The sequence below is a fragment of the Emys orbicularis genome, chromosome 18 (assembly GCF_028017835.1).
Source record: "Emys orbicularis isolate rEmyOrb1 chromosome 18, rEmyOrb1.hap1, whole genome shotgun sequence".
In the NCBI taxonomy this organism is placed as follows: domain Eukaryota; kingdom Metazoa; phylum Chordata; order Testudines; family Emydidae; genus Emys; species Emys orbicularis.
The window spans coordinates 26075055-26090860 of NC_088700.1; the positions used below are offsets into that span (position 1 = coordinate 26075055).

The window sequence follows — 15806 nt, forward strand, 5'->3', positions numbered from 1 at the left end:
AGGAAAGGGTAGGCTTGCACTCCTGGTCTCCTCAGGAAAGCAGCTACCACTGTCAGACATTTTGTGGAAACTTGGGGAGATGCTGACAGACCAAAAGGCAGCACAGTGAGCTGCTGATGAGAGCGTTTCACTACCAACCAGAGATACTTTCTATGACCTTAATAAATCACCACATGAAAGTAGGCATCTTTTAAGTCGAGGGCAGCATACCAGTCTCCAGGGAGAGAATAATGGAAGCCAGGGTGACTATGCAAAACTATCTTTTTGATATATCTGTTGAGCTGGCACAGGTCTAAAACTGGCAAGTGACCCTTTGCTTTCGAGATTACAAAATAACAGGCAAGAACCCCTTCCCTCTGTGACACTGAACCCCTTCCCTCTCCCACCCAAAGGAGAGACTGAACCTCCTGGAGGAGGAGCTCCTCATGAGAGTGGTCCCTGAAGAGGGATGGGAGGGAAGGGAGAGAGGAGCAGAAACAAATTGGAGGGTATATCTCATTTCCACAGTGCTTAATACTCATTGGTCTGAAGTAATCTGGGACCAAGCCGGGAGGAAGTGGGAAAGACAGTTTGCAAACACGGGGGAGATAGAATCTGGCATCCTGGAAACTGGTATGGCATCCTCAACTGACCCCAAAACACCTATTTAGCACCCCTCGGTATCTGGATGGAGCAGGCATTGACGTAGAAGCAGAAGGAGGAGGTGGCCTGTGTCTATAACTTCTACTCTTCTTTCTTTGTAAGTCCTGATGAGGAGCAGGGGCAGAGTATTAGTGGTCTGCTGCAGGCAAAAATGTTTCCTAGACAGGGCCAGAGTATACAACGCCAAAGACTTTAAAGTCAGCATAGAATCCTTCATCCCATACTGCTTAGAATCTGTTTGCTCTGAAAAAAGTGAAGACCCTTCAAAGGGCAGGTCTTGAATTGTTTGTTGGACCTCGTGTGGAAGCCCCAACGACCACACCCAGGAGCTCCTGTAATGGAAACCGCAGAAGCCAGTGTCCTAGCAACCGAGTCTACCACACATGTAGTCCAACCTGAAGTGAAGTTCTCACGATGAATGTCCCCTCGTCAACTAAAGAAAACTCCTGTCCAGTGTCCTCCAGCAACATGTCCTTAAACTTTAACATGGAGTCCCAAATATTACAATAACAATGTCCCAAAAGGTTTGTTGGTTGGCAATTTTGAGTTGCAGCACTGCAATAGAATAAACTTTTCCACCAAATAAATCTATTGTTTTTTAGCATCCTTTGATTTGGAAATTGCCACCTGTTGGCCCTGTCATTCCCTTTCACTGGCCACTGACACCACCAGAGAATCCTAGGGGGTGGGGGGGACATAATATTTACATTTGGTCCTTTTTTGAGGCGGGAGAAAGGGACAAAGGAGTCTGCCAGAGTGGCTTCATGAGCTCCAAAATTGCTTCATTAACAAGTAAAGACACCTGCAGTGGCTTGGTTGTGGCCAAAATGTCACTATGGCAATGGGAGGACTCCTTAACTTTCTCTAGCTGGATCTCCAAACCTGAGGCAATCCTCTTCAACAACTCTTGGTGAGCTCTAATAATCATCGGGAGGCGGTGAAATGCCCCCTGAGGAAACTGCCTCATTAGGAGAGGAGGAGGAGGATAAAGCCAGCACAGGCTCAGGATGCCCCTCCTTCGCTAGCTGTCCAGTAGGCTCTTCCTAAACTACCTCTTCCTGCTCAGCATCAGGACCTGTACCAGGCTCAGAAACAGGCAGTGCCCAGAGAGTAGACTCCCCATGCCTCTCCAAGGACACAGAGCAGGATCTGAAAACTTGGGACTTGTGGAGATTTCCCCAAAGGGCCAATGGTGAGCCCCAGTGACTCCCAGGCCTCAAGCCCTATCCCATTCCAGCCGTAGGATCTCGAGGCAACCCAGGGTAGTAATGCCTAGGTGGGGGTAGCATGACAGGCTCCGAGGCTGGGAAACATAGGAGGCCATCTCTGATGCAGAGGAGTCTGAATCACACTCTGCTGACCAAGCAGGGGCTGCTCCCAATGGTACCAGAGATTAGTGCCTAGTTGGCGAAGAGTGTAGAACAGCCAGTGTTGCAGGCTTCCCCTTCAATGCACCGATGGGCGTGAAATCCAAGGCACAGGAGACTGTCACTGCACTGAGATCTGCACGGACAATATTGGCGACCCTCTGTCTGCTGGTACCAGGAGCACAGACTCCTGCACTACCAGGGACATCAGTACCAATAGGCTCAGCATATCTCTTGCTGACACAAACACCTCCGACATGGTCAGTACCGAGATGGTCTTGAGTCGTTGCAGTATTGCAGACATAGAAGGCACCCCTCCAGGTATCAGACTCGATGGTACATGCCCGGGTACCAGAGTCAATGGTGCCCATTTCAGTGCTACCAGAGACGAGCAGTGCTTTGGTTTTGGCTGCACTCTACTCTTCTCCCCATGCTTAGAAGATTCTGGAGCCAGCAACTTTCCTGTCTAGAGGTGTAAGCTGGGCGGACTCACCCCTGCAGCGCCTCCTGCTGGTCTCTCAGGGAATTAGCTCAATTTCCAGCCCAGCACGCCCTCTGCAGGCCAGTGATCCACTACCGCTTGGCCCCCATGTCCCTCCCTGGACTCCGGTGCCCTGTTAGCTGGGGTGCTGCCCCCTGGCAGTAGCCCCTTTCTCTCAGGGTCTCCCCTCCCCGGGAACCCCCCACCCACTATCCCCACCTCGCCTCAGTATAAGGCTACTGTCAGTCCTCATCTAGCCCCCACGCCCTGGGGCAGACTGCAGTATCAGCCTACTCATCACAGGCAAGGTTGGGTTTGGACCTGCTGCCTTTGCCTACCCCTGGGCTGCCCTCTGCAACCCCCAGTACCTATTAGCCCAATGCTAGGCTGCAGTCTGGGGCTTTCCAGGCTGGGGCTCCCCAGCTCCTCTGCCTTTCCCCAGCCCTGCTCCACTCAGGTACCCTGTCTCTAGATCCCTGCAGCCAGGCCCTTCTCTCTCTCTGAACGCAGAGAGACTTCTTCTGGGCCTCTGGCTCACAGCCTTTTTATACAGGCCAGCTGTGGCCTGATTGGGGTGTGGCCCAGGTGCGGCCGCTTCCCCAATCAGCCCAGCTTTTCGAGCTGCAGCACTCTCCAGGGCTGCTTTCCAGCCCTCCCAGGCAGGAGCGGGTGTCCACCCCGCTACAAGAGGTCTTATGTCTCTTCTTAGACATTGGGGAAAGCAATTGGTGCTAGGTCTCAGGCAGCACAGGAGGTACACTCCTAACTGATGCCAAAGCACTCTGTGCCAAGTCAGGAAGGCTAGAGTCTGATGGAGGTCTCAGGGCCGCCTCTGTGAGTAAAACCTTTAGCCTGGCTTCTCTGGCTTTTTTTGTCCTTGGCTTAAAATATTTGCAAATTTGACAACAAACCTGAATATGAGCTTCCCCCGAATGCTTCAAGCAGCTTGATTGTGGGTTGCTCATGGGCATTGGCCTAGCACAAGAGACGCAGAGCTTGAAGCCCAGTGACCATGTAACAGAAACCCCAGAAGTGGGGACCAAAAAGGAAACTAATCCTATCTACTCTAAGTACTAATCTAGGGTTACCATTCGTCCGGATTCCCCCGGACATGTCCAGCTTTTTGAGCTAAAAATAGCATCCGGGGGGAATTTGTAAATGTCCGGACTTCCCCCCCCCCCATGCAGAGCAAGCGCGGCTAACAGGGCAGCCGGACGAATGGTGCCACTTACATGGGGCTCCGACAGCCAGAGAGAGCCCCTCCTCCTCTCCCCTGCAGCTGAGATCACTCCCTCCCTCCCTCCCTGCATTCGCAGATTGCCTCCGGCAGTCTGGAGCTCCTCCCTCGCTCCCCAGAGTGCCGGGACGAACGGCTCAGGCCGTTCCTGAGCAAGTTCACAGAGACGTTAGGCGAAGGCCAACAACAAGGGGGCCAGGGGGTTGGAGAAGGGGCAGGGAGGTTTTGGAGGGGGCAGTCAAGAGATGGGGGGTGGGGTCGGAGATTTGGAGGGGGCAGTCAAGAGATGGGGGGGGTCGGAGTTCGGGGGGGGCTTTCTGGGAGGGTGGATAAGGTTTTGGGCAGTCAGGGTACAGGTAGGGGGTAGGGTACTGGGGGGCAGTTAGGGTGGGGAGGGTCTTAGGAGGGGGCAGTTAGGGGACAAGGAACAGGGAGGCTTAGGTAGGGGGTGGAGTTCTGGAAGGCAGTTAGGAGCAGGGGTCCCAGGCAGTCAGGGGACAAGGAGTGGGGGGGAGGGGTTGAGAGTTCTGGGGGCGGGGCTGTCAGGGGGCAGGAGTGGGGAGAGGGATCGGAGCAGTCAGGGGACAGGGAGCAGAGGGGTTTAGATGGGTCGGGAGTTCTGGGGGGGGCTGTCAGGGGGTGGGGAGTGGTTGGATGGGGCGTGGGAGTCCCAGGGGTCTGTCTGGGGGTGGGGCTGTGTATAAGGGTTGGGGCAGTCAGGGTACAGGTAGGGTCCTAGGGGGCCAGTTAGGATGGGGGGAGGGTCTCAGGAAGGGGCAGTCAGGGGACAAGAGGCAGGGAGGCTTAGGTAGGGGGTGGAGTCCTGCAGGGCAGTTAGGGGCAGGGGTCCCAGGAGGGGGCAGTCAGGGGACAAGGAGTGGGAGAAGGGTTGGGGGTTCTGAGGGGGGCGGGAAGTGGGAGGGGCAGGGGCGGGGCTAGGGCAGGATGGGGGCGGGGCTCCTCCCGTCCTCTTTTTTGCTTGCTGAAATATGGTAACCCTATACTAATCAATTAGAAAACTATTTACAAGAAATTTCCATGAGCACACTGACAGCATGTGCTAACGCAAGCCACGCAATTCCTTCTTACTACCCGTGACAGTCATTAGAACTGAAGAAGCTCTGGGGCAGTTGTGCCATTTATACTGGCTTGCGATGGCACACTATGGTAGAGGGCACTTGAGCCTCTCCAATGGGTACCTCTGAGAGATGGTCCCACACCAAGCGTGAAATGCACATGTGGAATCATCTGAAGAAGAACTTAAGGCAATGGTTGTAGATGGAGCATTCAGCAAGTTTGGTGGCAATGGGCAATAGCTAGCGTGGCAGGTGGGATTGAGGATTGATGTTTTAGGGACAGTGGAAGCAAATGTATTTGTATACTGGAGGAAAAGAAGCAAGAGGACAAGGACAGGTAAAAGGAGGAGGACAAGGAAGAGGGTGTGAGTGGGGAGCAGGGATGCCAGGAGAGGATTGGGGGTCACAGGGCACCTGGAGAGGTTTCAAAGAGAAAAACAAGTGTGAAATCTGCCAGTGAAAGGGAGAGGGAGGAAGGAGTGTTGTGGACTTGTGGTGGCCCTTATCCATCTCCTCCTGGAGCGTGGGGGAGGGAAATCAAGCAAAATCTTGCATGGAGGGCACAGGAAGGAGTCAGAGATTGCACATGTGACAGGGATTGTGAGCTGGGGATTCAATGACAGTGGAGAGGCAGTGCTGTTCAGCCAGCGATACAGTAGAACTAAAGAAGGAAAGATCAATTTTGCAGCAGAAGATATCCATGTTGTCTTGAGACTCTCTCCAGTGACAGTCACTGACATGAGAGCAGGTGTGGAGAAAGCTGAAGCTGGGAATGAGCCAGGTTTAGGAACAGACTTTTGGTGGGAAGGAGAGATGAAAGAATCAAGTGTAGCGAGAGCAGAGTGCAGTGAACTAACAATGGAGTCTACAGAGGAGGAGGAGAGGGAACAATAAAGGAGTTGAGAGTGGTGCAGAATAAGAGCTTAGATCACTGGTAGAGGGGAAATAGGCAATAAGGAAGAAGTGACGGGGTAGCGTTTGGAGAGCGTCACCACTCCTGAGAGATCAGAAAAGGAACACTTGAGCAAAGACGCGCAGAGACAAGGTCAAGCAAGTGGCCACTTTGGCAAACAGGAGAGATGATCCAAGGTTGAAAGTCAAAAGAGAAAATGAAGGCAAAGAGGTAGGAACAGCTAATGGGTCAGAGTGGGCATCAGTGTGAAATTTGAAGTCACCAAGTATGATGAGGGAGGACTGTGGGGAGAGGAATAAAAGAAAAAAAGTCAGGTTTCAAAATCAGGGAGGGTAGGGAGATGTAGATGACAGCAGAGGAGTATATAATTGAATGTGATTTGAACAAAGAGATATAGTGTAAAGAACGGGGTAGAAAATACGATGTCTATTGGAAAGCTATTATGTACATTGATGGTGCACTATCACCGAGGACATTGTGTTCAGTTCTCATTACCCTACCTCCAAAAAAGATATCATAGAAATAGGAGCCTGGAGACAAAATTGATTAGAAGCCTGGAGAAACTAAAGATAGGGAGCGTTTAGAGAGGAGATAAAAAGAGGCAGCAGAGCTATGCAAAATAATGAATGGTTTAGAGAACAAAAGCCAGAAAAACTCCTACTTACACGCTCATAGTCAAGAACAAGGGGACATTCCACTAAAAACTGAAAGCTCAAGCTCACCATGACTCAACTGCAAAGTTCAAGCTCAGCTCAAGCTTATCATGGCTAAAACAGCTCTCAATCTCCCCACCACCAAGTCCTCTCCACTAACGCCGTTCTCAATCACTGTGGACAAAACCACCATCCTGCCTGTCACTCAGGCCCATATTTGGGGTTCATCTCTGACTCAAACCTTTCTTTAGGTCCTCGCAACCAGGCTATATCTAAATTTGCTGATTCTTTATGCAAAACATTTCTGAGATCCAGCCTCTCTCATCATCCACATGGCTAAAAATCTCATCGTCTTGCATCTTGATAACTGCAACATCCTTTCCTCTGGCCTTGACAAATGCAATCTTGCCTCGCTCATACCCATTCAGAATGCTGCTGCAAAAATAATATTCCTAGCTCATTGCTTTAACCATGTTAAAGAGAAGAATGAGGGGGGATTTGATAGCTGCTTTCAACTACCTGAAAGGAGGTTCCAAAGAGGATGGATCTAGACTGTTCTCAGTGGTACCAGATGACAGAACAAGGAGTAATGGTCTCAAGATGCTGTGGGGGAGGTCTAGGTTGGATATTAGGAAAAACTTTTTCACTAGGAGGGTGGTGAAGCACTGGAATGGGTTACCTAGGGAGGTGGTGGAATCTCCTTCCTTAGAGGTTTTTAAGGTCAGGCTTGACAAAGCCCTGGCTGGGATGATTTAGTTGGGGATTGGTCCTGCTTTGAGCAGGGGGTTGAACTAGATGACCTCCTGAGGTCCCTTCCAACTCTGATATTCTATGATTCTATGTTACCGTTCTCTTTACATTCCCTTTTCCTCCATCATAGCAAACATAAGCTACTGGCCTTCACTTCCAAGGCCCTTCCCGGCCTATTCCCACCCTATCTATCAGCTCTCATTCTGTTGGACTCCCACTTCCAGTTGGCCCCTGATGCCAGCCTCCATCACCCACTTGTTACATTTTCCAATGAGCCCCTTCATGCTTTCTCCCATGCTGCCTCTCACACTCAGGAGGAGCTCCCCATAAACACCAGCAAAACTAATTCATTATCCCCTTCAAAACCCTCCTCAAAACTGTCCTTTACTACAAAACACTTGACAACGGTTAGGCTGCTGGTGTGCTGAGACAGCCTGTCCTGCTGACCAAGTCTCATTGTTTCTTTGTGCTCCCCGCTGGTCTGTCTGTACCCATCTGCTGTCTCTTGACTTTACTTAGATTTTAAGTTCTTTGGGGCAGGAGCTGTTATGGGTTTGTGTTTGTACAGCGCCTACTACAATGGAGTCCTGGTCACTACAACAATACAAATAATAATAAAATAAATAAAAGGCAACTAATTTTAAACAAATGAAAGAATTTTTTTAGTATAAACTATGAGTGTGAACTCTCTGTCACAAAACCTTGATGATAAGATCATAGCAAGATTGATGTTTATATGGAATAATGAGAACATTTACAGGACGTTTATACAGGATAAAACACTAAGGTATATTCACCTTCATGCTTCACAGCTCATGATAACCACCAATTAACAGGGGTCAGGAAGAAACCTGCCCTATGGGCAGGTGTAGCAGGGTTCTTCTTTTGACCTACCCTATTAGTAAGTGCTGTAATCCTGCAGGGAGATACTGACTTATACCCTATGAATCATGTAGCAGGGGAGGCTCATTAACTCCACTCTGGTTTAAAAAGAAGTGGGAGTGATACTCTGGTGAAAGGTCTAGGACAGAGAGGTCTCTTTAGAGAAACACTACCAACATGTAAGCATGGGCTGAGGGTGGCATTTTCCTTATTATCTGAGTTATCAATAAAGCCAAATGCCAGCCCTAGGGAATGTCTGGACTAAATACAGGGTGTTAAAATGCTGTTCAGAGCAAAGTGGGAATTTAATTTGCTTACAGCAGATTATTCCATCGTTGAACATCACAGAGTTTCTTGCACCTTTCTCTGAAGTAATTGGTACTTACCCTGCTGGAGACAGGAATTTGTAATAGATGTAATAAATTAGATCTGGGGTCTAATACAGTGTGGCATTTCCTAAATTCCTACTCCAGAACATCTAGTTTGCTATATGATGTGCTCTAGCAATAGCACATCATACTCACCCCCTCTGTCACTGAAATGTGTCCAAAATAACTGTGATTTATAGGTGGGTGTAAAAATGGAAAGCAATGCACCACTCAAAGGGGGAACTCACTCATAGAAATGGGATTTGGAAATGGACAGGAACGTGCAGTCTCGATTGGCCTTGATGGTGAAAATGAGAGGTTCCCCAGTAAGGACAGCTAGTTGGCCTACTATTTCCCCCGGATGGGTGATGAATAGACAGGTCTCCTCCTCAGAGTCTATCTTCCACTGGTACACATGAAGCAAACCTGAGATCACAAACCGGATGTTGACATCCTGAAAAGGATGGAGAGAGAGTCCCTCATTATAAACCCTCCTGGATTTTAAACCAACATTAATTGTAACAGAACTGCAACGACTGATGTGTTTGCTGTGGAGCTCTATGTAGCGTTAAGCACTTAGGCAATACAATAAGGCACATTCATGAATAATTAAAAGCATTTATTAATGTTGTAAACTGTTCCAGTTACAATATTGAAAATGGAGCTTTCTGACTGGGGCCATAATTGGGAGACCTCAAGAGGTGGAGATGACACAGAATTAATAGCAAAACTCTGTGAATAATACTGTATTGTGACAAAACAGAATATATTAGTACTGGAAATTAGCAAAAATGTATTCCCTTAATTTGCATTGCACACAGTTACGTATTTTCAAACAATCTCCTAGTGCTATTACAGAACAATATTATGCCCTGAATGATATGCTTGTTGCAAAATGCACTAATATACAAAAAAGTCCAATTGTGTATTAATAGGAGAAGGCATTCTAATAAAACTGAGTGACATACATCATGCATTGAGGGTTGGGTTTTTGTAAGCAGGTTATCTAGGCATTTGTAATGCACATAATTTCATGGGAAAATATGCAATATATGTATAAACTTGAAACCTCATGGAGAAGGATGCTAAATTTACATTGCAACTTTAGCTATGCACTCTTCCGTACAAAACAAAACCCATAATCTGCAGCTAAAATTGCTGTTGCTATTAAATGAGCCCCTCTTCTCTTTAATTACAAAGGAAAAACTCAACAAGATGCAAGGGAGAAAAGGGGAGGGGGGGGTTTCCCTGCTGTCTGTGTTTGGATTGCAATTCTGAGCCTCTGCACCCGGATGGATAAGCACCTACCAATTCCTCTCAATCTTGTTCAGCTCCCCATTCAAGAGGCAACAGAATCACAGAAATGTAGGAGTGGAAGGGACCTCAATAGGTCATCTAGTCCAGTCCTCTGCACTGAGGCAGGACTAAGGATTATCTAGACCATCCCTGACAGGTGTTCATCATTGGAGGTTTTTAAGAAAAGGTTAGACAGAGATTCCAGAACCTCTCTAGGCAATTTGTTCCACTCTTATAGTTAGGAAGATTTTTCTAATGTCTGACCCAAATCTCCCTTCCTGCAATTTAAGCGCATTACTTCTTGTCCTCTCCTCAGTGGATATGGAGAACAATTTATCACCCTCCTCTTTTATGAACTTAAATCCGTTATGTCCCCCCTCAGTCTTCACTTCTACAGACTAAACAAACCCAATTGTTTAATATTTCCTTATAGGTCATGTTCTAGACCACATACTGCCTGATGTGCACTCTTCAACCCAACCTGTTTTTATCCAGAACATTATATGGCTCTCGTCACCATAGTATCTGGGTGCTTCAGAAATGTTTTAATGAGTTTATCCTCAGAATACCCCTGTTAGGTTGGTACCTATCATTCTCATTTTGCAGGGTGGGGGCATGAGGCACAGAGAGGTGAAAGTAACTTGTACAGGAAGCCTGTGGCAGAGGAACTTATCCCAGAACTCCCCAAACCCAGTCCAGGGCCACTCACCTCAACTCTAGTCCATCTTTAGTCATACACTAAGGTCTTGACATGACTGGAGAGTAGTAATAATATCAAACAGTTTTTAAACTACAGGTTCACTTTTCCCTTATTGGAGGGCACTCACCTGGTCTCCCTGCCTTGATACCACAGTCCCAGCCGTAACTTGATGCAGTGTTACTTTACCCTTCAGCAACAAGGGGTCCTGAGGGAAAAAAGATATTCACACACACAATTTAAACATCTGTGCAGATGTAAACAGAGGTGAAAATGTAAGGGAGTAAGCAATCTACTGAACAGGAAGGTTATAAATCCCTTGACCTTGAAGCTATAGTTCAAGTTCACACCTTAACATTTCCCTGCCAATATACATCTTCATAGGAATAATGTAGCTCTCTGTCTTCACATGCATAGATTCAGACGTTTAAGCACTTTATTTAACTCCATTTTTGCCTCAACTCCTAACAGACTATGAACCTTCCATGTCCTGGTGAAACGAACATAGATTGGTTGATCTCATCAATGAAAACATGGTTAACATTTCAACCCTCAAGGATTCCTGTATTGTGGGATTTTGTTTTGTAACACATCACTAAATATATGCATTCTAGGCACTATAACTTAAGTATATTTCTCCCACACCACACCCACTTCTACGAATATGCATTTAACACAACATTAATATTAATAGTAGTCAGTTTCAGTACTTTTGGCTAGTAAACAGCAAGCAAAAAAACTGAAGCAAGTTTTACTATGGATTACAGGCACCCTTTAAAATTTCCTCGCACAGGTCTCAAAGCACAGAGAACAATACATAGGGTAAGTGCATGATTTAAAAAAAAAAAAAAAGTTGGGGAATGCTAGCAAGAGGTCTGCACCAATTTCTATGTTTCTGCTTGTGGTTGTGAACAGAGCACTGAACTGGCACCCAGGAGACCTGCATTCTATTTCCAGTTCTGTCAAAGGCCCATTGTGCAACCCCCAAGTCACTTCACTTCCCTGTTCCTCAGTTTTCCAGTGATAAAATTGGGATAGTGATACTCACCTTCATTGTAAAGCACTGAAATCTGCCAATGAAATACACAATAGAAAAAGCTGATAATTAGAATTACTTATTCAAATGCTCTGGATTCAGGTTAACTTTCCCTTTCTCAATATTAATTCTCTCAAACTATCTTGAAATGTCATCTACATGTGCTGCTATAACTGAATTGAAAGGTGGCCTCTCTCTCTTCTCCAAATGCCTCTCTCCTCCTTCTTTGGACTGTAAGGTGGATAGAAAGCTGGCTAGATCGTCGGGCTCAACGGGTAGTGATCAATGGCTCCATGTCTAGTTGGCAGCCGGTTTCAAGCGGAGTGCCCCAAGGGTCGGTCCTGGGGCCGGTTTTGTTTAATATCTTTATTAATGATCTGGAGGATGGAGTGGACTGCACTCTCAGCAAGTTTGCCGATGACACTAAACTAGGAGGCGTGGTAGATACACTAGAGGGTAGGGATCGGATACAGAGGGACCTAGACAAATTAGAGGATTGGGCCAAAAGAAATCTGATGAGGTTCAACAAGGACAAGTGCAGAGTCCTGCACTTAGGACGGAAGAATCCTATGTACTGCTACAGACTAGGGACTGAATGGCTAGGCAGCCGTTCCACAGAAAAGGACCTAGGGGTTACAGTGGATGAGAAGCTGGATATGAGTCGACAGCGTGCCCTTGTTGCCAAGAAGGCTAACGGCATTTTGGGCTGTATAAGTAGGGGCATTGCCAGCAGATCGAAGGACGTGATCGTTCCCCTTTATTCGACATTGGTGAGGCCTCATCTGGAGTACTGTGTCCAGTTTTGGGCCCCACACTACAAGAAGGATGTGGAAAAATTGGAAAGAGTCCAGCGGAGGGCAACAAAAATGATTAGGGGTCTGGAGCACATGACTTATGAGGAGAGGCTGAGGGAACTGGGATTGTTTAGTCTCCAGAAGAGAAGAATGAGGGGGGATTTGATAGCAGCCTATAACTACCTGAAAGGGGGTTCCAAAGAGGATGGAACTCGGCTGTTCTCAATGGTGGCAGATGACAGAACAAGGAGCAATGGTCTCAAGTTGCAGTGGGGGAGGTCTAGGTTGGATATTAGGAAACACTATTTCACTAGTAGAGCACTGGAACGCGTTACCTAGGGAGGTGGTGGAGTCTCCTTCCTTGGAGGTTTTTAAGGCCCGGCTTGACAAAGCCCTGGCTGGGATGATTTAGTTGGGAATTGGTCCTGCTTTGAGCAGGGGGTTGGACTAGATGACCTCCTGAGGTCCCTTCCAACCCTGATATTCTATGATTTGCCGAAAAGTTTCTCAGTAACCTTACATAAAACATCTTGATGAATCATAAGAAATATTCCTATGCCTCCTACTACAACAGCACAGTGGGATGGGAGGGGAGATTTTTCTTCTCTCCCTCTCTCCACTGATGGAACAATCATAGGTGCTGTTCTAAATATCTCTGCACGCATAGCAGCAGACTTCGCAGGTTGAGTGCAAAGATCAAAGAAGCCTTTCAAATTAGATTGGTTCCCCTCTTCCCTAAAAAGATGTATAAACAGAATCCTCCAATCTCTCTCCTGTGCATTTCCTATTAGACTCAATCATGAAAAACAGCTGCTCCCATATCATGTTCTTTTCCCTGTAGGAACATGCCAAGCCAGGTGCCATTATTAAAGCACCCAAAAAATACAGAAACTAGCAACAAAACTGTAGGAGGCACCACTGACTGAGCCAACTACAGCAGCAGAGGCTTAAAGGGATAGGTGTATGTGCAGTTGTCACGCAGCATTGACAAATGGCTGAGCACACTCTTCTACGTTGCAGATTTTGCCACCTTTGTTCACTTGTGGCAACACCTTACTCTGAATAGTCCCACTGAAATCAATAGGGCTATTTGAGGTATTCAAAGAGTATTCATTGCGGGTAAGCATGGCAGAACGCGTCCCTCAATCACTATCCCCATTGCACTAGGAAAACAAATATAGCAAGGGTGTCAACTCTGTTACTCTAACTTGCTTTGCATTTCCATTACCTGAAGAAGGAGGGTGATACATGAAAGTTTGGTTACTTCTATTTTACCGAATTAAAGCAGAGAGAGCTAGGTTGCTCCCTATAACTAGAGCTTGTGGAAAGATTTTCGAGGGGGGTAAAATGTTTAAACACTTAATTTCAACAGTGTTTCAATTCACTTCATTTTGACTATTTTATATTTAATATATAAAAGTCAAAATGAAATTAATTAAAATAGCACTATTGAAACAAAACATTTTGATGGTCCAGAATTGAAATTTTTTCGGATTTTCATTTCATGGGAAATTTTGGAATTTCGGCTTTTTGTTCCAAATTTGGGGGGGAAAAAATGTTTTTGAAATGTCTGAACTTCCCATGAACAGAAATTCCAGTTCCTGACAAACCGTTCTTATAACCCATCTTTATTTGGCTTTTTGATTTTTGATTACGTTAGCACTATTACTACTGCTATTTAGGAACATATTGCCAGATGTTGCCTGATCTTTTTTGAAGGTTAATAATATTTGTATTAATTGCCAATTTGTCAGAAGTTTCTAATCCCAGAATCAGGCTACCCAAAACTATAACCAATAAGTTTAATATCTTGCAGTGACCCTCAGGGCACATGGCAAGGATACTTATACGGTTGGCAAAGTAAAGCCTTTGAGATTTTTATTAAAATAAGGAATAAAGCCAGAAAAGCTCCAAGCCCCATAAAAAGATAGGAGTAATACAGTATTGGGGATATCCGTAGTATCATTCTTTGCATAAGCTCTTAGATTTGCATACTTATACCCTTTCTTGAGGACCTGGTGGTAAGAGATAAAGGACCAGCCTGTCTCTGGCATGCCAAATGAGTCCAATGGTTCAGGTTCCTCAATCCCAAGATTGATGGTAGATAACGATAGAGCTGAAGGGTTAAATGATGGATAGCTAACAATGATGGAAAAAGCCTAGCCTCTACATGGTTTTTTTGAAAACTCATGGCGATCGGGGGAAGTCCCGGATGACTGGAAAAAGGCTAATGTAGTGCCCATCCTTAAAAAAGGGAAGAAGGAGGATCCGGGGAACTACAGGCCAGTCAGCCTCACCTCAGTCCCTGGAAAAATCATGGAGCAGGTCCTCAAGGAATCAATTATGAAACACTTAGAGGAGAGGAAAGTGATCAGGAACAGTCAGCATGGATTCACCAAGGGGAAGTCGTGCCTGACTAACCTAATTGCCTTCTATGATGAGATAACTGGCTCTGTGGATGAGGGGAAAGCAGTGGATGTGTTATTCCTTGACTTTCGCAAAGCTTTTGATACGGTCTCCCACAGTATTCTTGCTGCCAAGTTAAAGAAGTATGGGCTGGATGAATAGACTGTTAGGTGGATAGAAAGCTGGCTAGATCGTCGGGCTCAACGGGTAGTGATCAATGGCTCCATGTCTAGTTGGCAGCCAGTTTCAAGCGGAGTGCCCCAAGGGTCGGTCCTGGGGCCGGTTTTGTTTAATATCTTTATTAATGATCTGGAGGATGGTGTGGACTACACTCTCAGCAAGTTTGCCGATGACACTAAACTAGGAGGCGTGGTAGATACACTAGAGGGTAGGGATCGGATACAGAGGGACCTAGACAAATTAGAGGATTGGGCCAAAAGAAACCTGATGAGGTTCAACAAGGACAAGTGCAGAGTCCTGCACCTAGGACGGAAGAATCCTATGCACTGCTACAGACTAGGGACCGAGTGGCTAGGTAGCAGTTCTGCAGAAAAGGACCTACGGGTCACAGTGGACGAGAAGCTGGATATGAGTCAACAGTGTGCTCTTGTTGCCAAGAAAGCTAATGGCATTTTGGGCTGTATAAGTAGGGACATTGCCAGCAGATCGAGGGACGTGATCGTTCCCCTTTATTCGACATTGGTGAGGCCTCATCTGGAGTACTGTGTCCAGTTTTGGGCCCCACACTACAAGAAGGATGTGGAAAAATTGGAAAGAGTCCAGCGGAGGGCAACAAAAATGATTAGGGGTCTGGAGCGCATGACTTATGAGGAGAGGCTGAGGGAACTGGGATTGTTTAGTCTCCAGAAGAGAAGAATGAGGGGGGATTTGATAGCAGCCTTCAACTACCTGAAGGGGGGTTCCAAAGAGGATGGAACTCGGCTGTTCTCAATGGTGGCAGATGACAGAACAAGGAGCAATGGTCTCAAGTTGCAGTGGGGGAGGTCTAGGTTGGGTATTAGGAAACACTATTTCACTAGGAGGGTGGTGAAGCACTGGAATGCGTTACCTAGGGAGGTGGTGGAGTCTCCTTCCTTGGAGGTTTTTAAGGCCCGGCTTGACAAAGCCCTGGCTGGGATGATTTAGTTGGGAATTTGTCCTGCTTTGAGCAGGGGGTTGGACTAGATGACCTCCTGAGGTCCCTTCCA

The 15806-nt window shown here is 46.7% G+C and overlaps 1 protein-coding gene across 1 annotated transcript in view; it reads right to left on the reverse strand.

The window, feature by feature from the left end:
* PNPLA7 (patatin like phospholipase domain containing 7) overlaps positions 1–15806 on the reverse strand; it is a 424003-nt gene that overhangs the window by 276279 nt on the left and 131918 nt on the right. The window contains exons 16-17 of the mRNA XM_065418594.1: positions 10493–10570; positions 8618–8823 (exon numbers count right to left, since the gene is read on the reverse strand). Coding sequence (XP_065274666.1) covers positions 8618–8823; positions 10493–10570 — 284 coding nt within the window. The remainder of the gene's footprint in view (positions 1–8617; positions 8824–10492; positions 10571–15806) is intronic.